The sequence below is a fragment of the Borostomias antarcticus genome (genome assembly GCF_949987555.1).
Source record: "Borostomias antarcticus genome assembly, chromosome: 13".
Classification (NCBI taxonomy): domain Eukaryota; kingdom Metazoa; phylum Chordata; class Actinopteri; order Stomiiformes; family Stomiidae; genus Borostomias; species Borostomias antarcticus.
In genome coordinates, this window is record NC_140246.1 from 4,599,297 (window position 1) to 4,615,216 (window position 15,920).

Below are 15,920 nucleotides of genomic sequence, written 5' to 3' on the forward strand. Positions count from 1 at the left end.
CTGGGCGGCGTCCGTCCGCAACGACATTGATCATTCCGACGTCTCGGCTGCCACGCTCTCACATTCCAACACGTCCAGTCAATAAACCCCCTTCCACAGAGCAGTTATGGCGGCATTAGCATAATTTCAGCTGCGCGCGACGGGAAAATGATGGCGCCGGCTATTGACCCGGCCCCGGGGATCCGCTGATCTATCTGTGTGATCGTTCAGGTCCAGGAACGGACCTGTAGGAAAAAAACAAACCCCCAAAAAAACAATCAACAAGATGGACACGCTACGCAGTCCTGGCCCCGCGGTCGATGCGGGCCGTCCAATATGGCGGCGCGACCCGACACCCGCGAGCGCCGGGGTGGGCGAAATGAGGGGAAGCCGTGCTGATTTCTGCACAGAAGGAAACACGTGAATTCAACCCAGTACTGCTGGCACAGCCGGGCTACAGGAGCATCAGTGTTTTTCCGTTTTGCGTTGTTGTTGGGCAGAGGATGAACTGGGAGTAGTGAGAGAGAAAGAGAGAGAGAGAGAGAGAGAGAGATACTAAGTCTACCAGACAGTGTCCCTCCCTGGCTGTACTTTGGACAACAGAACCGATAATGAGGTAGTATGGATTGACGGACGGACGCACAACAATCGCTTCTTTTTTTTTTTCCAGTAGGATTATCTCCTACTGTAATAACTGGGGAAGCAATGTGCCATACTGTGTGTGTGTGATGTCACTTGCTGTTATGCTAGGCTTTTGATGTAGAGTTAAAAGGCTCCATTGGGATGTAGAGGCCTATCAACGGTTGACAGCACGTGGTCTAATCGCTAGTCACAAGGATTAAAGCGTTTCATCTATCATGTCATTCCAAATGCACATGCCATAGCGATACGCACACCCCACCACTAAAACACAATCACAATTTGCCAGGAGGGTCTCGATTATTAAGCCATCATTAGGGCCTCTGGATGACAAGAGCTGTGGTTTGCCCCCCCAGGCGAGGACAGGGGATCCTCGGGGAGCCGTGGTAATCCGATCTCAGGCTCCGGCCCTCTGGGGGGACGTGCTGCCTGATTGGACGATCTGCTGTGTATGTCTTGATCAGGCTCTGATAGCCCCCCCCACCCCCACCCCCGGGACAGCGGACAGATGGTCCCCGTCGAGAAGGGTCTCACCCACACACACACACTCCGCCTGATCCTCCCTCTCTTTCCAACATCCCCCTCCTCATCTTTCACTTTTCTCCTGCCCTGCCTCTTTCTCTCTCTCTCTTTCTCTCTCTCTCTCCTCTACCTCTTTTTTCTCTTCGCCAAGCCTCAAAATGTAGCTCAGCCCGCCGCCTCCCCCTCCCCCTCTCTCTCTCCAGGGGTGCTCACCGGGAGATGGCGAGCGCTACTCCGGTGGCGGGGGAGGTTGTGGTTCTCTGCCCACTCCCGTCAGCAGAATCCAGGAAAACAACATACAGTATGCCAGCTGTCTGGATAACAACCCTACGCGCACACACACACACGCACGCACACACTAACACACTGCTCTACTGCTCTGGCTACACAAAGGTAACATGCTGGTTTGACAATGGACCAAGTGGCACTACTGCCTCTTGCTTAGATTCGGATCATGTTGCAAAACAAAGTCTCCTGCTTCCACATTCATATGCGGGCTGTGGCTGTACAGAACACCCAGGAGAGAGAAGGGGGGGGGGGGGGGGGGGGTGTCGACTGCCGATCCGGTTCAGCAGGAACAGTTAGAGCACCACACAAATTGAGGGAAAAGGAGAAAACGCACATTGTAGTCTTGGAGAGGTGCCGGTAACAGATGAAATATACTAGAAATAGAAAAGAAACCGTACACTCAAGCTCTCGACGCTGGGTGATTTACCACACAAAAACACAGGCTTCGACCAAAACGCCAACTACGACATGAGATAAAGAAGGGCCGCGATCTGACCGGTTGCCCGTCGTTCCGGCGACTGTTCGTTGATAACGGATCAATCCGCCCTCGGCGCCGCGAGATGACGTCGGCCGACATCTACCTGTAGTTCCGATCCTTTCAAGATCTCGGGCTTCGCTCTGGTTCTCAGGCTAGATGTTCAAAGGGACTTGATGTGATTTTTCCGAGGCGGATTCAACTGTGAGCCTCTGTAGATTTTCTCAGATCTCTGGGGATAAGTCTGGACTGGCAGACTGTGTGCTTTAGCTGTACAGTTTTACCCTGCCAGTGTTGTGGAAACTCAGTTTTACCCTGCCAGTGTTGTGGAAACTCAGTTTTACCCTGCCAGTGTTGTGGAAACTCAGTTTTACCCTGCCAGTGTTGTGGAAACTCAGTTTTACCCTGCCAGTGTTGTGGAAACTAGCAGTGTTTAGAGGGTTGTTTGGCCGTAAGGTCAAGTTGGATAGACTGAGGAGAACAACAGGAAGAGAGCAGCGAGCTCAGTTGAGGTCTCTAGTGAGTTGTGCAAGTCAGAGCGCTCTAGACTGGAATGTCCCATTTCACAATATCTCTCAATAACAAGATTCATATCTACTTACGTAAGTTTCAAGAAAAGCCATGTGACTATGTGACGCACACACTGAGTTTGAGGATCTGCATATAAAAGGTGATGAGCCCAGTTGGGCTGGGGGGCTGTACATCAGAACATTGTGAAGCTGTATTGAGTGTGTTACCGTAACAAATACCCGAATAGGCTGAACGACTTGGGTCTCCTGTGAAGTTTTGTACTATCAGAAATTACCAACACCAGCTCTACTGTACGGGGTTCAGTCTGACATTGCTTATTTGTACACGGCAGGAAACTGGACCACGTTGAGCTCTTTGAGCTGTGGTTCTCCATAAGGTTTCCGGGGAGTTCCGGATGGGTTGAGGGGGATGCGGTCGAAGATCTCCATATGGACCAGGCTGCTCAGTTCTCAGTGCTGGTTCTCCATCTCTCACAAGCTTTGATTCATCTCGGAACCGGGCGGCGGTTTTCCGGGTTTTCACAAAATCAACACTGTTTTTGCTGAAGACACAAATCCATTAAAAAAAAAAAGAATCCCTTTAACAGCAACCGGTTGAATTCAGGGCCATAGAACCGAAAACGTGCAGATGATGAATCAAGGCGACCCTGTGTGTTCTTTCATTGGCTGGCCCAGGATGCCGGGGGCTGCAGGTGGCAGGTCAACAAGGGCAACAGCCAAGCCGCCTCAAAGGAGGACACAGCTGCGGGCGCCTCGTTCATACTCACACATCATCTCGCTGGACGTGGACCAGTGCCCCACAGTACCCTGGGCCCAGAGAGCCTGCCAGCCCTCCAGCCGGGCCAGGTGATGACACGCCATCGAGGCGAGCGAGGGGCCCTCGATTGCCGGCGTGATGAACGAGGGCCTTGTCGGTATTCGACGTACAGGGTGAATATTCGGCAACGGGGGTCTTAATGACATTAGCTCTGCGTTGCTGTAGGTGGCGTGGCTTATTGGCCTGTCCAAAGATGAGACATGATTAGGATGAGGTAGGCTTGTGTGTGTGTGTGCATGAGTGAGTGTGTTTATTTGTGCGTGCGTCCTTCTCCATTGTGCGGTGGAGTACTAGACCACAGAACTTGTGATGATTACGTCATTATTAAACACTGGAAGGGTCAGGGCCAACATGATTGGACAGAGGGAGGAAGTCACCTGGTTGAAAGTAGAGCAGCAAGTAAGCCTCGCCACAGAGCGTCAGCCACAGAGCACAGAGCCGCAGCTGTCGCCTTTTATATGACAAGTAGACAGAGCTCCAGCTAAGAGGAAATTCTATCCAGCAATGTCTTCTAATGACGTTTTCAGTAGCCTATTGGCATCGTTATGAGACAAGACTGGGGAATGACACGGCTTAATCAACAAAGCATATCTATTTCCTAAGGATAGATATCTTGACAAGCTTGTTTGGTTGTATGGGGGAGGTTTGTACACAAACGTTAACACACGACCATTTGCTGATTGAGGTCCACGATTCTTACCTTTCCGAATGAGGTCTTCGATATCTTGGTCGAAGCCCGGTCGATGACATTTGCTCCACAGCCCCATATTGGTGGAATTGTACTGCCTGCTGCACTCGTCCGCGGCGCTCATGGCGAACAGCTGCCGCCGATTCCGGGCCAGCAGCAGCTTCTCTTCCCAGCGGTCCAGCCGGGATCGGCTCGCGCGCAGCGGGAGGCTGTTGTTCGGGATGTAAATAAAACCCGGGACCTTCCGGCGGCTGGAGAAACTTCGGCACCGTTCCCTGTACCGCCTGGCGTCCGTCTCGTACCAGTGGTCGGAACAGATAGCCACGGCTAACATACCCAGAGCGCAGAGAGAGAGAGAGAGCCCGGCGTAGAGCAGTAACTTCCCGGCAGCCATGCTCGCTTCTCTCAGACACGCATCAGCACCTCAGCATGTGGACAGCTCCCGTGCGTGCACCCGCATCCGCTGATTCCGCTTACATCACCCCTCGAGACCGAATATCGATATCATCATCGAGGTGGTGACATGCAAATTGAAGTTAATCTAGATTGCAATTGGAAAAAAATATATTCGCTGGAGCCGGCGAACGGGGTCCCGTGAAGCCGTTCTCCTGCGTGCGAGAGAGAGCGAGAGAGAGGAGAGAGAGAGAGAGAGAGAGAGAGAGAGAGAGAGAGAGAGAGAGGGAGAGAGAGAGAGAGAGGGGCTGCAGCTGCGCGATGCTCGACGAGTGAAAAGACGCTTATCTCATTCCTCGCTCCGCGTCCGTCCGCTGCCCTTCCCATGTAATGAGAGGAGACGAACACAGAGCCCGGTTTTCAAACCCTAGCAGTTTACAGTTAACCATCTAGCCAGATGATAGACGCACATAATAGGACACGCACACTAAATGTATAGGCTAGGCTATAGGCTTCACTGGCACAATGCCCAACATGCTCGAAGCATGTTATCCTATCACCCTGAACACAATGTGGCGTTTGGTTGTGAAAACAGCGTGTTTGGAACTGCTGTGGGCCTGTCAATGCATAGACGGCCTTTGCTATGTTTCACTGAAACGGGCCCCGCCCTCGCTAGGGCCCCCGACTATGATTCGCTATTAGTCACCCCTTTCCTCTCACTAAGAACACGACTGACGGTGTCAAAAATATGAACTAGTAAATTCTCAAACTAAAGCAAATACACATAATTTAAAAATAATCTCTATAAGCAATTATTTTGAGTTAAATAATCCTACCAGGCCAAAAGTTCATTTGTCGAAATTTCGGAAATAGTCGGAGTCAGCTAGATGAAGTTAGTTTGATTTTAGATATTCCAGTTGGATATTCCCGCTTGTTATTCGTGTATTCCCCAAAATGGTCTCATTCAGGGACCATGGCTGCACGAGATACACCTTTTATTTTGTCCAATTACATCTCAAAATATTTTATATGATTTTTATGGTCATTTTTTACACCTTATATTTTCAATAGCTCTGGGACCACGTGACCAAATCACCCCAAAATAGGCTCATATTGTTCAGGGACATTATATGCACAAGATACACACTTTATTTTTTCCAATTTCATCTCAAATGATTTTATCTGAATTTGAATTGCCATTTTTAGACCTTTTCTTTTCAATAGCTCTGGGACCACGTGACCAAAACACCCCAAAAATAGGCTCATATTGTTCAAGGACATATGCACAAGATACACCTTGATACACCAAGATACACCATGATCTCCATGCCATGTCTCCATGTAAATGGCTGAGCAGGTGATGCTTGCTCACGTTAGTTAACAAGTGCTAGCTAGTGCTAACGTTTTATGTCTATATATCTATAAAGTTAGCTCCATAACCTAACATGATAGGATTCACTAGCATTAATAGCAACGAGTTGGCTTTCTAAAATGACCAACAATTTTTAAAATGTTTGGATGCTAGCTAACTGATCAGCAAACTAGACTGACCTTACTCTACACTAGTTTGACAGAGCGGTGTGCTCCTTTGCCATTTTGTCATTCACAGGCAATCCTGCAAAGTCTACAACCACCAGCTTCTGTCCCAGGCTTTCTCCATCACCAGACTGCCCCAAGCCTCTCCTCACCAGACTCTGCCTCAGACATTCCAAGTCCTGTGCCCTTTCTTTTGAGGTGAGTGTGTGACAGTATGTTTGTGGGTGACTAACATATACTGTACAATAGGATTAAGGTAAATAAACTTGTGCTGAACACATCAAAAAAGGTTACCATGATATTTGGCTCGAAGCATAAGCTAGCCCAAGATCCTAAGTCAAATCTTGTCATTGAGGGTGAAGTCATTCAACAAGTAAAGAAAAACAAGCTATTGGGACTCTAGGGGTGTAGGATTCTACGGGGAGTGAGAATTCGGCACAACACCTGTTCTGTGTCAATGTATGACCAGCCCACCCCACCCTTCCCAGTTCCCATATTAAAAAGGTGATCTGACTTTGGATCAACGGCCTGTGGCTGTTCCCACTCCAATTTGCATAGGCTCGTTCTGGGAAGGAACTGTAATAGCCTACCGTGAAATTAATTAATGCACCAATTATACACCGAAATTGTACAGTGTCATCATATAAATGTGAAATTACATCTAACATAGTTTAAATCCATAAAATACCTTGTTAATCTGAGGCCATGAAATGTGTCCTTTTAATTCCATAAATGCCTGAATATCCCCAAAATGATGGCTATAGCAAGGTTACAGCCTACTACCCCCTAAAATTATGGCTATAGCGAGGTTATAGCCTACTACCATCTAAAATTATACAACTAATATAAAGCCTTTAGTTCCTGTAGGCTCTTTTATCCCAAGCCAAGCCAGCAAGTGAAATGAAATATAAACAGCTAAGGCTTTTGCGACGTGGCTCCTTCACTTTCCACATCGCTGACAGGTGCTGTGGGCTATTCACACTCGGTGATGTCGTTTCAAGTGGGCAGATGCCACCACGCTCTTTGTGATAATCAAACTGAAATGATATGATCAAAGTAGCCTAATTGGCTTACTCTTCATTTTGGTATGGATCAACCATTCAACTTAAGGAAGCCTTAATGACTTTTTTTTATTTTTAGGATAGACAGTAGTAGTTTTTGACAGGATTGGTGTTGTTACCTGCAAGGCATCTCTGCCTGTCGCACCTCTGCCGGTGCCTAGGAGCCGAGTGCAGGGTATATGGCTGGAGTCGTCCTCCGCTGGTGTTCATTCCCCTTTCCTCGCCAGAAAGTGGCCGTGGACTCTGCATGGCAGGGGCGTCCTTCTCCCTGAGCCAGTTATATAGCCTACTAATCATTCATAGTTAATTGAACCACACTCTTAAAGGCACAATCTTTGATATAGGCTACTGCTATTCAGATGAATTGACGACATATTCAGACATTTTTGGTGCCTAGAAAATAAATTGACTTGTGAATGAATATATTTGTTCATGTTTTCAGTCACATTTTACCAACAAAAAAGGAAAGCACAGCAACAGTCAGAAATTAAACATTGCTACTGTACTTTAAGTAAGCTAATAGATCTAGCCTAGAACTACAGCTGTTACATCACGTTAATGAGCTGTGATATTTATAATTAATTTGAAGCATTTTGATGTAGAGACACTTACAGTACCACAACAATCTGACTGAACAAACCTTTGCGACCCCCAGTTGTGAATAATTGATGTCGGTGGCTCCACCTACCTACCTGGGAATCCGCCCATCTGTCGGAGACTCCGCCCACATGTCAGAGACTCCGCCCACTGCTGGAGAGTCACCTGTCAGCAGGAGAAGACAGGTAAAGGCTAGTTCCCATAAACGCAGAGGCCGTTTAGGGTTAAGTTTAGGGTTAAGTTAAGGTTATGTTTAGGGGTTAGGCTTAAGTAGGCCTATAGGGTTGGGTTAAGGCTAGAGTTAGGTTTAAGGTTGGGTTAGGGTTTGACCGGTCTCTACATTTATGGGAACTACTGGAGTTACGCAGCACAATGGTGACTAAAGTATTCATGCGCCTTTCCTTCTTTATCGACAGCTTTAACCTCTCCAATTCAGGAAAGGCTATTTGAATGATCCTCTATTTTATTCATAAAGAGAGAAAGGGCGATGAAAAAGACAGGATTGGAAAAGAAAGAACCTTTATGAATGCAGTTACATTACTTTACATTACAGCGGTTTACGAACATTTCGTGAATCAGACGGGAGCTTTCCTTAGAAACGTTAGGAAGACATTTAAGAACAGAACTTAAGAAGATATTGGTGAATGAGGCCCAATAGCCTATGTGCTTAGAGGGAGGATCGTTGCCTACATCTTGAAGAGATGAGTTTTGACCCTGCGACGAAAGATGGGCAGCGACTCCGCTGTCCTGACGTCAGTGGGCAGTTCATTACGACTAGCCTACTGCGGGGCCAGGACAGAGAAGAGCCGTGACCATGTCGATCGACCGCAGGGGCAACCAGTAGCCCTGAGCTACTGGAGTAAAACAGAAGTAGCCTAGCCTACTGATCATTGGAGAAAAAGCTGAAAGAGAGAAACTATCTGCACATTTAAAGACTCTGGAAAGTCCTCTCCGAAACAACATAGGTCTTCAAGCGAGATCTCAAGACGTACCTTTTCGACAATCACTAGCCAGGACCTTGAGACACAGAAAGGCAGCCTCAAACCTACCCGTGAATCCTGTATACATTGGTGTATATCCTGCTATGCACTGTATGTATACCAAGTAGTGTACAGAAGCTGGTTACCCTGAAACAGGGTTTGTTCTGTTCTGACATCTGTGTTGCTTCAATGACTCAGCGTGTTGCTAACCGTTTTCTGCCTCCCCTAGTGCCTCTCTCTCTCCCTCCTACCTTCTAATCAGGTCCAGTGGTACCCCACAGTCGCCCGCAGACCACCCTGAGTTCGATAGATACCCCCGTGACAGCTGTGGATGTTGTAGTATCTAGTTAACACACACGTACACACAGACACACATCAGTCCACATCTGGCTTAGGCCTGGACCTGATGCTCTTAGCCTTTCTTGCTCTGAAAATGTAATTTAATGTAATTTAGACAGAGTGGGTCGTATGCCCACCTCCCTTGTTCTCTGTAAAGCGCATTGTGTTGCCTCTGGGTATGAAATGCGCTATACAAATAAAGCTTTGATTGATTGATTGATTTATTGATTGACCATGGCCTGGAGGTGGGAGTTAACTAATGATATCTCCTACAGCATGTCTCCACGGAATAGACTATTTCTTTGTTTTGACTTGGTGCAGTGGTTGGCTTCTTATTTTATAGTAGCCTATGAGTGACACTTTGCTGATTAATCACTTTAAAAAAAAAAAATCGTATAGGCTAATGGCTTGGAAATTGTCTCCAGAAGCTTGCCAACTCTCAACATCTTTCAGAAAATGAGTTCAGTTTACTGCACCCAATTTGTAGGTAGCTATTCTTGTCCGTGTTATCATGTTTCATTGTTTATCCTCTGCATTGTGTTATCTTCAGCTTGAGAATAGGGAACGTGATCGTAATAGTGATGGCGCCTCCTGTTAGCTTTTCCCATCGATAGATCGCCACCTAGTGGCCAGGCAGACGCACTGTTTGAATAGGGTATTTTCTAGTGACGTCAACTCTACCCTGAGTCACCGCACCTCACATGACAATCCAGCCATTAGAGGATACTAGAAGAAAGGTTGTGTGTGTGTGCGTGCGTGCGTGTGTGCAGCAACTGAGCTAGAATCAGTAGACTAACCCTAATAAGCTTTGTGGAAGCAGTAGCCAAGGCACTCTGTCAGCAATTCAACTGAAGTGTCCTTTAGGTAGGCTATACCTGTACTCAAACCTAATGAGTCATACTGTGGTGAGGAACGTTGCGTCACTGCTACCATATGATGCTCTTTCTCACTAACATATATCAGCTCAGCAAATGTGGGTACATGAGGCTAACAGAGGTAAGGGGGGAGAAGCGACCCTCTGTACTATAGATGGGATTTAAATGAAAAGTTTCTTAGTATTTGTCGCCCCCCTGTGGCAGTGGAGCATATAGAACATAAACATTGTATTGCCATCCTTGTTGATTTTAACCACTGTCATAAAATAAAGCACAAATGGCCTACTAGAAGTCTAATCATAATTATTTTCCCTGTAATTAATGCATTTAATGTATTATGTAGCCTATTGTATGAAATTATTCATTCATATTTGTTCTATTTTTCCACAGGTTGTTTGTGGAAAACGTTTTTAATTTGCTCTCAGTACTATGTACAATGAAATGCGTGAAATGCTATGGCTTTGTGTGTTTGGCCGCTACCCAGAGTCTTCTACCAATAAACGTGTGCAATGTGAATGACCGCTGTGCCGTGCTCACCGGTCCTTGCAGTGGATGGCAGCAGGTGCGCCATCATTCCCAACCCAGGGATCAGAAAGCCTGTCCTCTGGATAGCCTACACCAGGGCTGGCCTCTCTCAGGCTCAGAACCGGGCAGCGTGCCCTCCCTACCGCTCAGACGACCCAGCTGAGACCCAGCCCCCCTTGCCGGGCTACCCAGGATATCCATCTTCAGCACAACCAGAATATTACAGGTGCCTGACCTCCATCTGTCCCACGCCCCCAGAGCTTTACCACCACAAGGCCTATACTTCCCCCCCATCACCCCATGACTGAACCACTCAGTCTGTGGCAGCCCAGACCGCGGGACCTCATCCCGCCTCTGCTCCACGTGGCCCCTGTGTGCGGATTGGAATGGCCAGTTACAGGCAAGCCGCTGGGCTCGACAGACCGCACGCCAGCAGCTCATGAACAGGCAGCCTCAGGTGGCAGCCAGTTGCCCAAGTGCTGAGACAGGAGCGCCTGACAGACTCCATGCTGGCTGGCTGCCATTCCATCACAGAAGCCAAAGCAGATGCTGGATGAGTCTAGTGCTCCGGCGTTACACTGTTAAGGGTCCACCCAATGTTTGAAGCCCGGCTGTGCTCAAGGACCACTGGGTGAAGGAACACCGTCAGAAGATGCTCTGTAGCAGAATAACGCTAGGGTAGCCTAAATTAAGTAGCCGGAATAATGTATGGCCAGCCGGTGATTATCGAAAAATAAGAGCCCGACAGTGCGTTCAGAACCCTGAGGCGAAGCTGAGCCGATAATCACCAGCTGGCTATACGTTGTCCCGCTTATTGCACGGCTACTTACCAACGACATTAATACACAGAGACAAAATATTGATTAAATATATTTCATATTGTTTATTATAAATTCTTGTTAACAAATAAATTAAGGGCAATGAGCAGACCTTCTCTCAACTTGCAGGCTCGGTCCTGACTCAAATGCTACACGAAGGAGCCAGAAGCCAGAGGATTGATGTGGTCTTCGATGTAGCCTATAGGAAGACTCTATCAAGAATGCAGAGCGATAGAATCGGGGATGCACCACAGGAATAGAATGCCGAAACATCGCACCAGGTCACTGGATACAGCAAGAGAGAGGGTTTCTCAGCAGCTCAGCCAACAAGGCAAACCTCATAAGGTTCTTGGTGGCTGAGTTGAAGACACCCAAGCTGAGACACAAGCTGAACAACAAGCATCTGTACGTCGCCAGTGAGGAAAGCTGCTTGCACATCACTAAGGATCAGTGGGCAGAGGTTGCAGGGCTGCAGTCGAACCAAGAAGAGGCTGACACCAGAATGATTTTGCATGCAGCCCATGCTGCAGAGGAAGGCTACAGTGCTGTTGTATTAGCAGCTGATGACACGGATGTGCTGGTGCGCTGCCTGGCATTCTCTGCTGATTTCTCCTGTCCCTTATTCCAGAAATGTGGAACAAAGATACTTAAGGTATCTTGATATCACCAAGCTACGTCAGGGGCTGGGAGATGGTGTCTGTAATGCTCTGGTTGGCATGCATGCATACACCGGATGCGATACTGTGAGTGCCTTTGCAGGCCATGGGAAGCTTGGAGCCTTGAAGCTTATCAGCCAATCAGAGCACTTCCAAGAAGTGTTCCTTGAGCTGGGACAGTCCTGGGAACTATCCACGGACCTGCTGAAGAGGCTGCAAGCATTCACATGCAAACTGTACTCGGCACCTGCGACGACAGAGGACATCAACACAGCCCGCTACCAGCTTTTGTGCGCGCGGCACGGGGAGCTCGAATCTAGCCAGCTACCGCCATGCGAGGACTGCCTCTTGATGGATGCTATGCGTGCCAACTATCAGGCGGGCATCTGGAGAGGTCGTCTCCAGCAACATCTGCAAGTCCCAAGCCCAGTTGAGCATGGATTGGACAGAAATGATGATGGTCAGCTCACTCTGAAATGGATGCGGGGATCTCCAGCCCGAGGCAGTGCTGCAGCTGCTGTCCTGCAACTGCAGTCGTAGATGCAAGCTCCTGGAATGCCAGTGCATGAGCAATGGCTTGAAATGCACCAACCTGTGCAAGTTGCAAGCATGTGACAATCAACCCCAAGAGGATGACACTGACATGTTGATCACAGATGCAGACCTGACTGACTCTGAAACTGAGGATTGATCTTGAGTAGGGTCTTGAAATACTGCACTAGTGTGCTTAACATTCTTTGACATAAGAAGGATCTTAATCAATTGTTTTTATTGTTCTTTTTTTCAAATAATTTATTTCACAGTAAAATGTGTTGACTTATAGTAGCCTAATGTGTTGCCCTTGGCAGCGGTGACTATTGCTCCTAGCCGGTAGAATGCGCGATTGTCCAATCAGAATCGAGTATTTCAGAGAGCCGTGTAATAAATTGGGGCCTGTCTCGTTCGCAGTTGTTTCGCCGGTCTAGAGCGGAAGCGCGATGACGCATCGCATAATCATCCGGTCTGGACCGGAAGAAGAACAGTTGTTGTAATGTTTTTACTGTAGACTGCACATGGTGAAGTTTCGAGTAGATAACATTCGCGATGGCATCACCAGGCATAACACCGACGAAAATTGTAAAAGAAGATGCGAGGAGAACTACCGGTTAAGGAAAAATAAAGCAAGCGGATGTTGGAGGCGGGCTCTACAGGCTCGAGCCGGATGATGGGGCGGGCTTAAGGCAGTGAAGTAAATAGATACCAGGCTCTTCTCCCCGAGGAGAGACTGGTGACGCGAGGCTAATAGACACCAGGCTCTTCTCCCCGAGGAGAGACTGGTGACGCGAGGCTAATAGACACCAGGCTCTTCTCCCCGAGGAAAGACTGGTGACGCGAGGCTAAATAAATTAAATTAACGAGGCCACTGGCATCCTCTCTGAAAATCATTAACTGTAGGCCTACATCAAAATAAGTTAAAATGCAACAAGTATTTGGTCGCTCTCGTACAAACTGGAAAATATTTGATAACAGCATGTTACTGACCTTTATTCTAATTGCGCCAAAACTGTATTGCTGATTGTACCAGCATGACAGAAATACGCAGAGTGCAAACACCAGTTGCTAACCATCATCTTTAAAGACATAATGGTGCAGTTAAATTGTGTTTCTGAATGGCTCTATTGACATTTGTATTTATTTGCAGAGTAGTTGCCCTAGAAACGTATACTATCATCAACGACTAACACATTTCAACATGAATTCAAATCATGAACCTTCTACTGCCACTGCACTGTATGAAAGCCTACAAAGATAAACAATAGTTGTTTATTTGACAAATTAATGCCATAATTCGGTTCCCACTTGTGGACGATTAAAATATTAAAATTGAGAACATATAAGGGTATATTATTTTTATAGCGTACCTATAGTATCCAGAACCTAGTAGCCTACCTGCGGAGATGTAGCTAATGGATGTTGAACAAATCTGAAACTATTTAAACTATGAATTTGTAGTTCAATATGAACTGTCTTCCTCAGTATGAACTATCAGCAGTATATAATGGATTAAGTAAAGCAGACCTGATGTTAAAAATGCTGAACTATCATTTTAAGAACTGTTGAACAAAAAACGAATTTATTGATATACAACAATCACGAACTTGAATGTTGAAAAATAGATAAAAGGTAGGCTATAGTGGAACTACATACAAACCAGCTGACTTGTACGGATTGTTTACGGTGACGGACTATCACTTGATGCTAGATCCCATGCTGTCAAGGTACTGGTGCAGTTTTGTTTTAAAAACTCGTTGAGTTTTAAAATCATAGATTAATTGTCTTTATCGGTGTGCATGAAGGACAAATGAAATTTGACCATAAAGTAGGAAATATATTTTGGCCAAATCAAAGCAGTCCTATCAGATTTATGCAACCTTCGTTTGCGCAGAAAACTGTACCTTATGCCGATGTATTCTAACGTCTGCACATAGGTTGGCATTTTTGAAGGTTAGCTAGTCAGCTAGCAGTATGAGCACGTTCAGCCGTGTATTTACCTTGTGAAACAACGAGTGAATTCTCTCTATAGAATCGTGTATAATATTACTGGGCTGGTATCGTCTGTCCAGTTGCGGGTAAGATAGCTACGTTATCGGTTGTGTGGACACAGTGCTATTTTATCATTCAATGTTGATGCATCCTGTGCTAGCTAACAAGGATACAGATCAGATTTGTTTGCTGTTGGTGGTGAACATAGCTTGGTTAACCGGCCACAGAATTTCTCTGTATTATATTCCAGCTATGGCCAATCTGTCCAACTACGCTGTACGCATGGCGCGCCTCAGTGCGCGCATCTTTGGGGACGTGGTGCGTCCCACCGATTCCAAGTCCATGAAGGTTGTCCAGCTGTTCAAGGAGCCGCCCATGGCCAAGAGGAAGGAGGTGTATGACTGGTACCCTCAGCACAAGATCTACTACGCACTGACCCAAAAGCTGAGGTTTATGGGATTGTTCAGGTAACCAGCAGTAGACCAAATGTAACCGATCTGTTTTGGCATGCCCAGGGCAGGATTAGAACCCAGGTCTTCCGCTTGGGAGGCGGAGGCGCTGACAGTTGCGCCAATAGGGACGTGTCCCCCTTGGAGGAACTGTCAGCGCACCTTTGAGGAGTGAGTTTCCCCTGCTACTCCACATTTCACTTGGTTACACAAACATCTGTCCATGTAAACTTTGGAGGTATAAGCCTGTAGAGTTTTTGGTCCATAGCAATGGAAACCTTGGCGATGTACCTCAGCGATTCTGCTCTGCTTGTTTTGCGTACAGAGACGAGCACGAGGACTTCAAGGAGGAGATGAGACGCCTGAGGAAACTACGAGGCAAGGGGAAACCAAAGAAGGGAGAGGGAAAGAGAGCCACCAAGAAAAAATGAGCTGGACTCTTGTCTGCCATTGGACTTGGAGCAGTGGGCAGATCGTGGGGCATACAGATTGTTTTGTCATCAGTGACCTGAGCTCTGTCCTCACTCTGTGATAGACACCCCCCCACACACACTCATTGTGGAGAGCAGGACATTCAATTTAGGTCAGATTTGTCATATTGACTTGGATCCAAATGATCTCCAGATATGTATCAGCTGTCAAACCTTGTTGACATCCAAGATCTGCAGATCCTCTGACCCTGTGATATCCTGTCATTGCAGGCTTTGTATACACATTTCATGCTTTGTTTTAAATGTATGGATGGGATGTTCTTTTTCTACTGGAGGGAGGGGGGGTGTGCCATATCTTATCATGATCAGAAAACATGGTGTGCCCTCTTGACACAATCTTTCCATTTTACAGAATGTGGACACAATCCTATGATGCACTAGAATCACAGGTGAACATAGGGTGTCTGTATAGGCAAATGACCAGCTCATATTTTCTGATTCTGTTCATATGTTCTGTATGAAATGTACAAAACTTTAATTCTTAAAGCAACCAGTTTGTTTCTCTAAGGTCAATACACTGCATTATGTAGGCTGTCATGAATAAAATTCAACATTGTAATGTGCATAATGTTTAATTTTAATGCATTTAATCAATGTTATTTCAACCAGCAATCTAATATGTGCTTATGCAACAGGCTATTTACCGGAGCTTTGTATTACACAACACGTTGCAGGATATGGAAAATGGTGTTCAGGACCTACAATCTATGAATGAATAATGCGTTGGATCTGAAAGATG

General features: G+C 46.7%; 2 protein-coding genes across 3 annotated transcripts in view; one reads left to right on the forward strand and one right to left on the reverse strand.

Moving 5' to 3' along the window:
- Positions 1 to 4,332, reverse strand: part of tmem178bb (transmembrane protein 178Bb) — a gene marked incomplete at both ends in the record, with an annotated part of 86,670 nt that extends 82,338 nt beyond the window's left edge. Inside the window, one exon of the mRNA XM_084447628.1 lies at positions 3,951 to 4,332. Coding sequence (XP_084303754.1) covers positions 3,951 to 4,332 — 382 coding nt within the window. The remainder of the gene's footprint in view (positions 1 to 3,950) is intronic.
- A 9,859-nt stretch (positions 4,333 to 14,191) lies between these two features.
- Positions 14,192 to 15,601, forward strand: mrps33 (mitochondrial ribosomal protein S33). 2 transcript variants are annotated; one of them, XM_084447897.1, is made up of 3 exons: positions 14,192 to 14,327; positions 14,492 to 14,708; positions 15,016 to 15,601. In XM_084447897.1, exons 2-3 carry the CDS (start codon positions 14,494 to 14,496, stop codon positions 15,119 to 15,121), a joined length of 321 nt encoding a protein of 106 aa, XP_084304023.1. In that variant the 5' UTR covers positions 14,192 to 14,327; positions 14,492 to 14,493; the 3' UTR covers positions 15,122 to 15,601. The 2 variants fall into 2 exon arrangements, with proteins under 2 accessions (XP_084304023.1, XP_084304022.1); XM_084447896.1 differs by lacking the exon at positions 14,192 to 14,327 and having other exon boundaries at positions 14,349 to 14,708.
- Positions 15,602 to 15,920: the final 319 nt, after the last annotated feature.

Excerpts from the sequence above, each read along its gene's own strand:
- mrps33 (XM_084447896.1), top strand. The coding sequence starts at position 14,380 with ATGTTGATGCATCCTGTGCTAGCTAACAAGGATACAGATCAGATTTGT. Across the intron at positions 14,709-15,015 it reads AGGTTTATGGGATTGTTCAG|AGACGAGCACGAGGACTTCA; the intron begins GTAACCAGCAGT and ends TTTTGCGTACAG.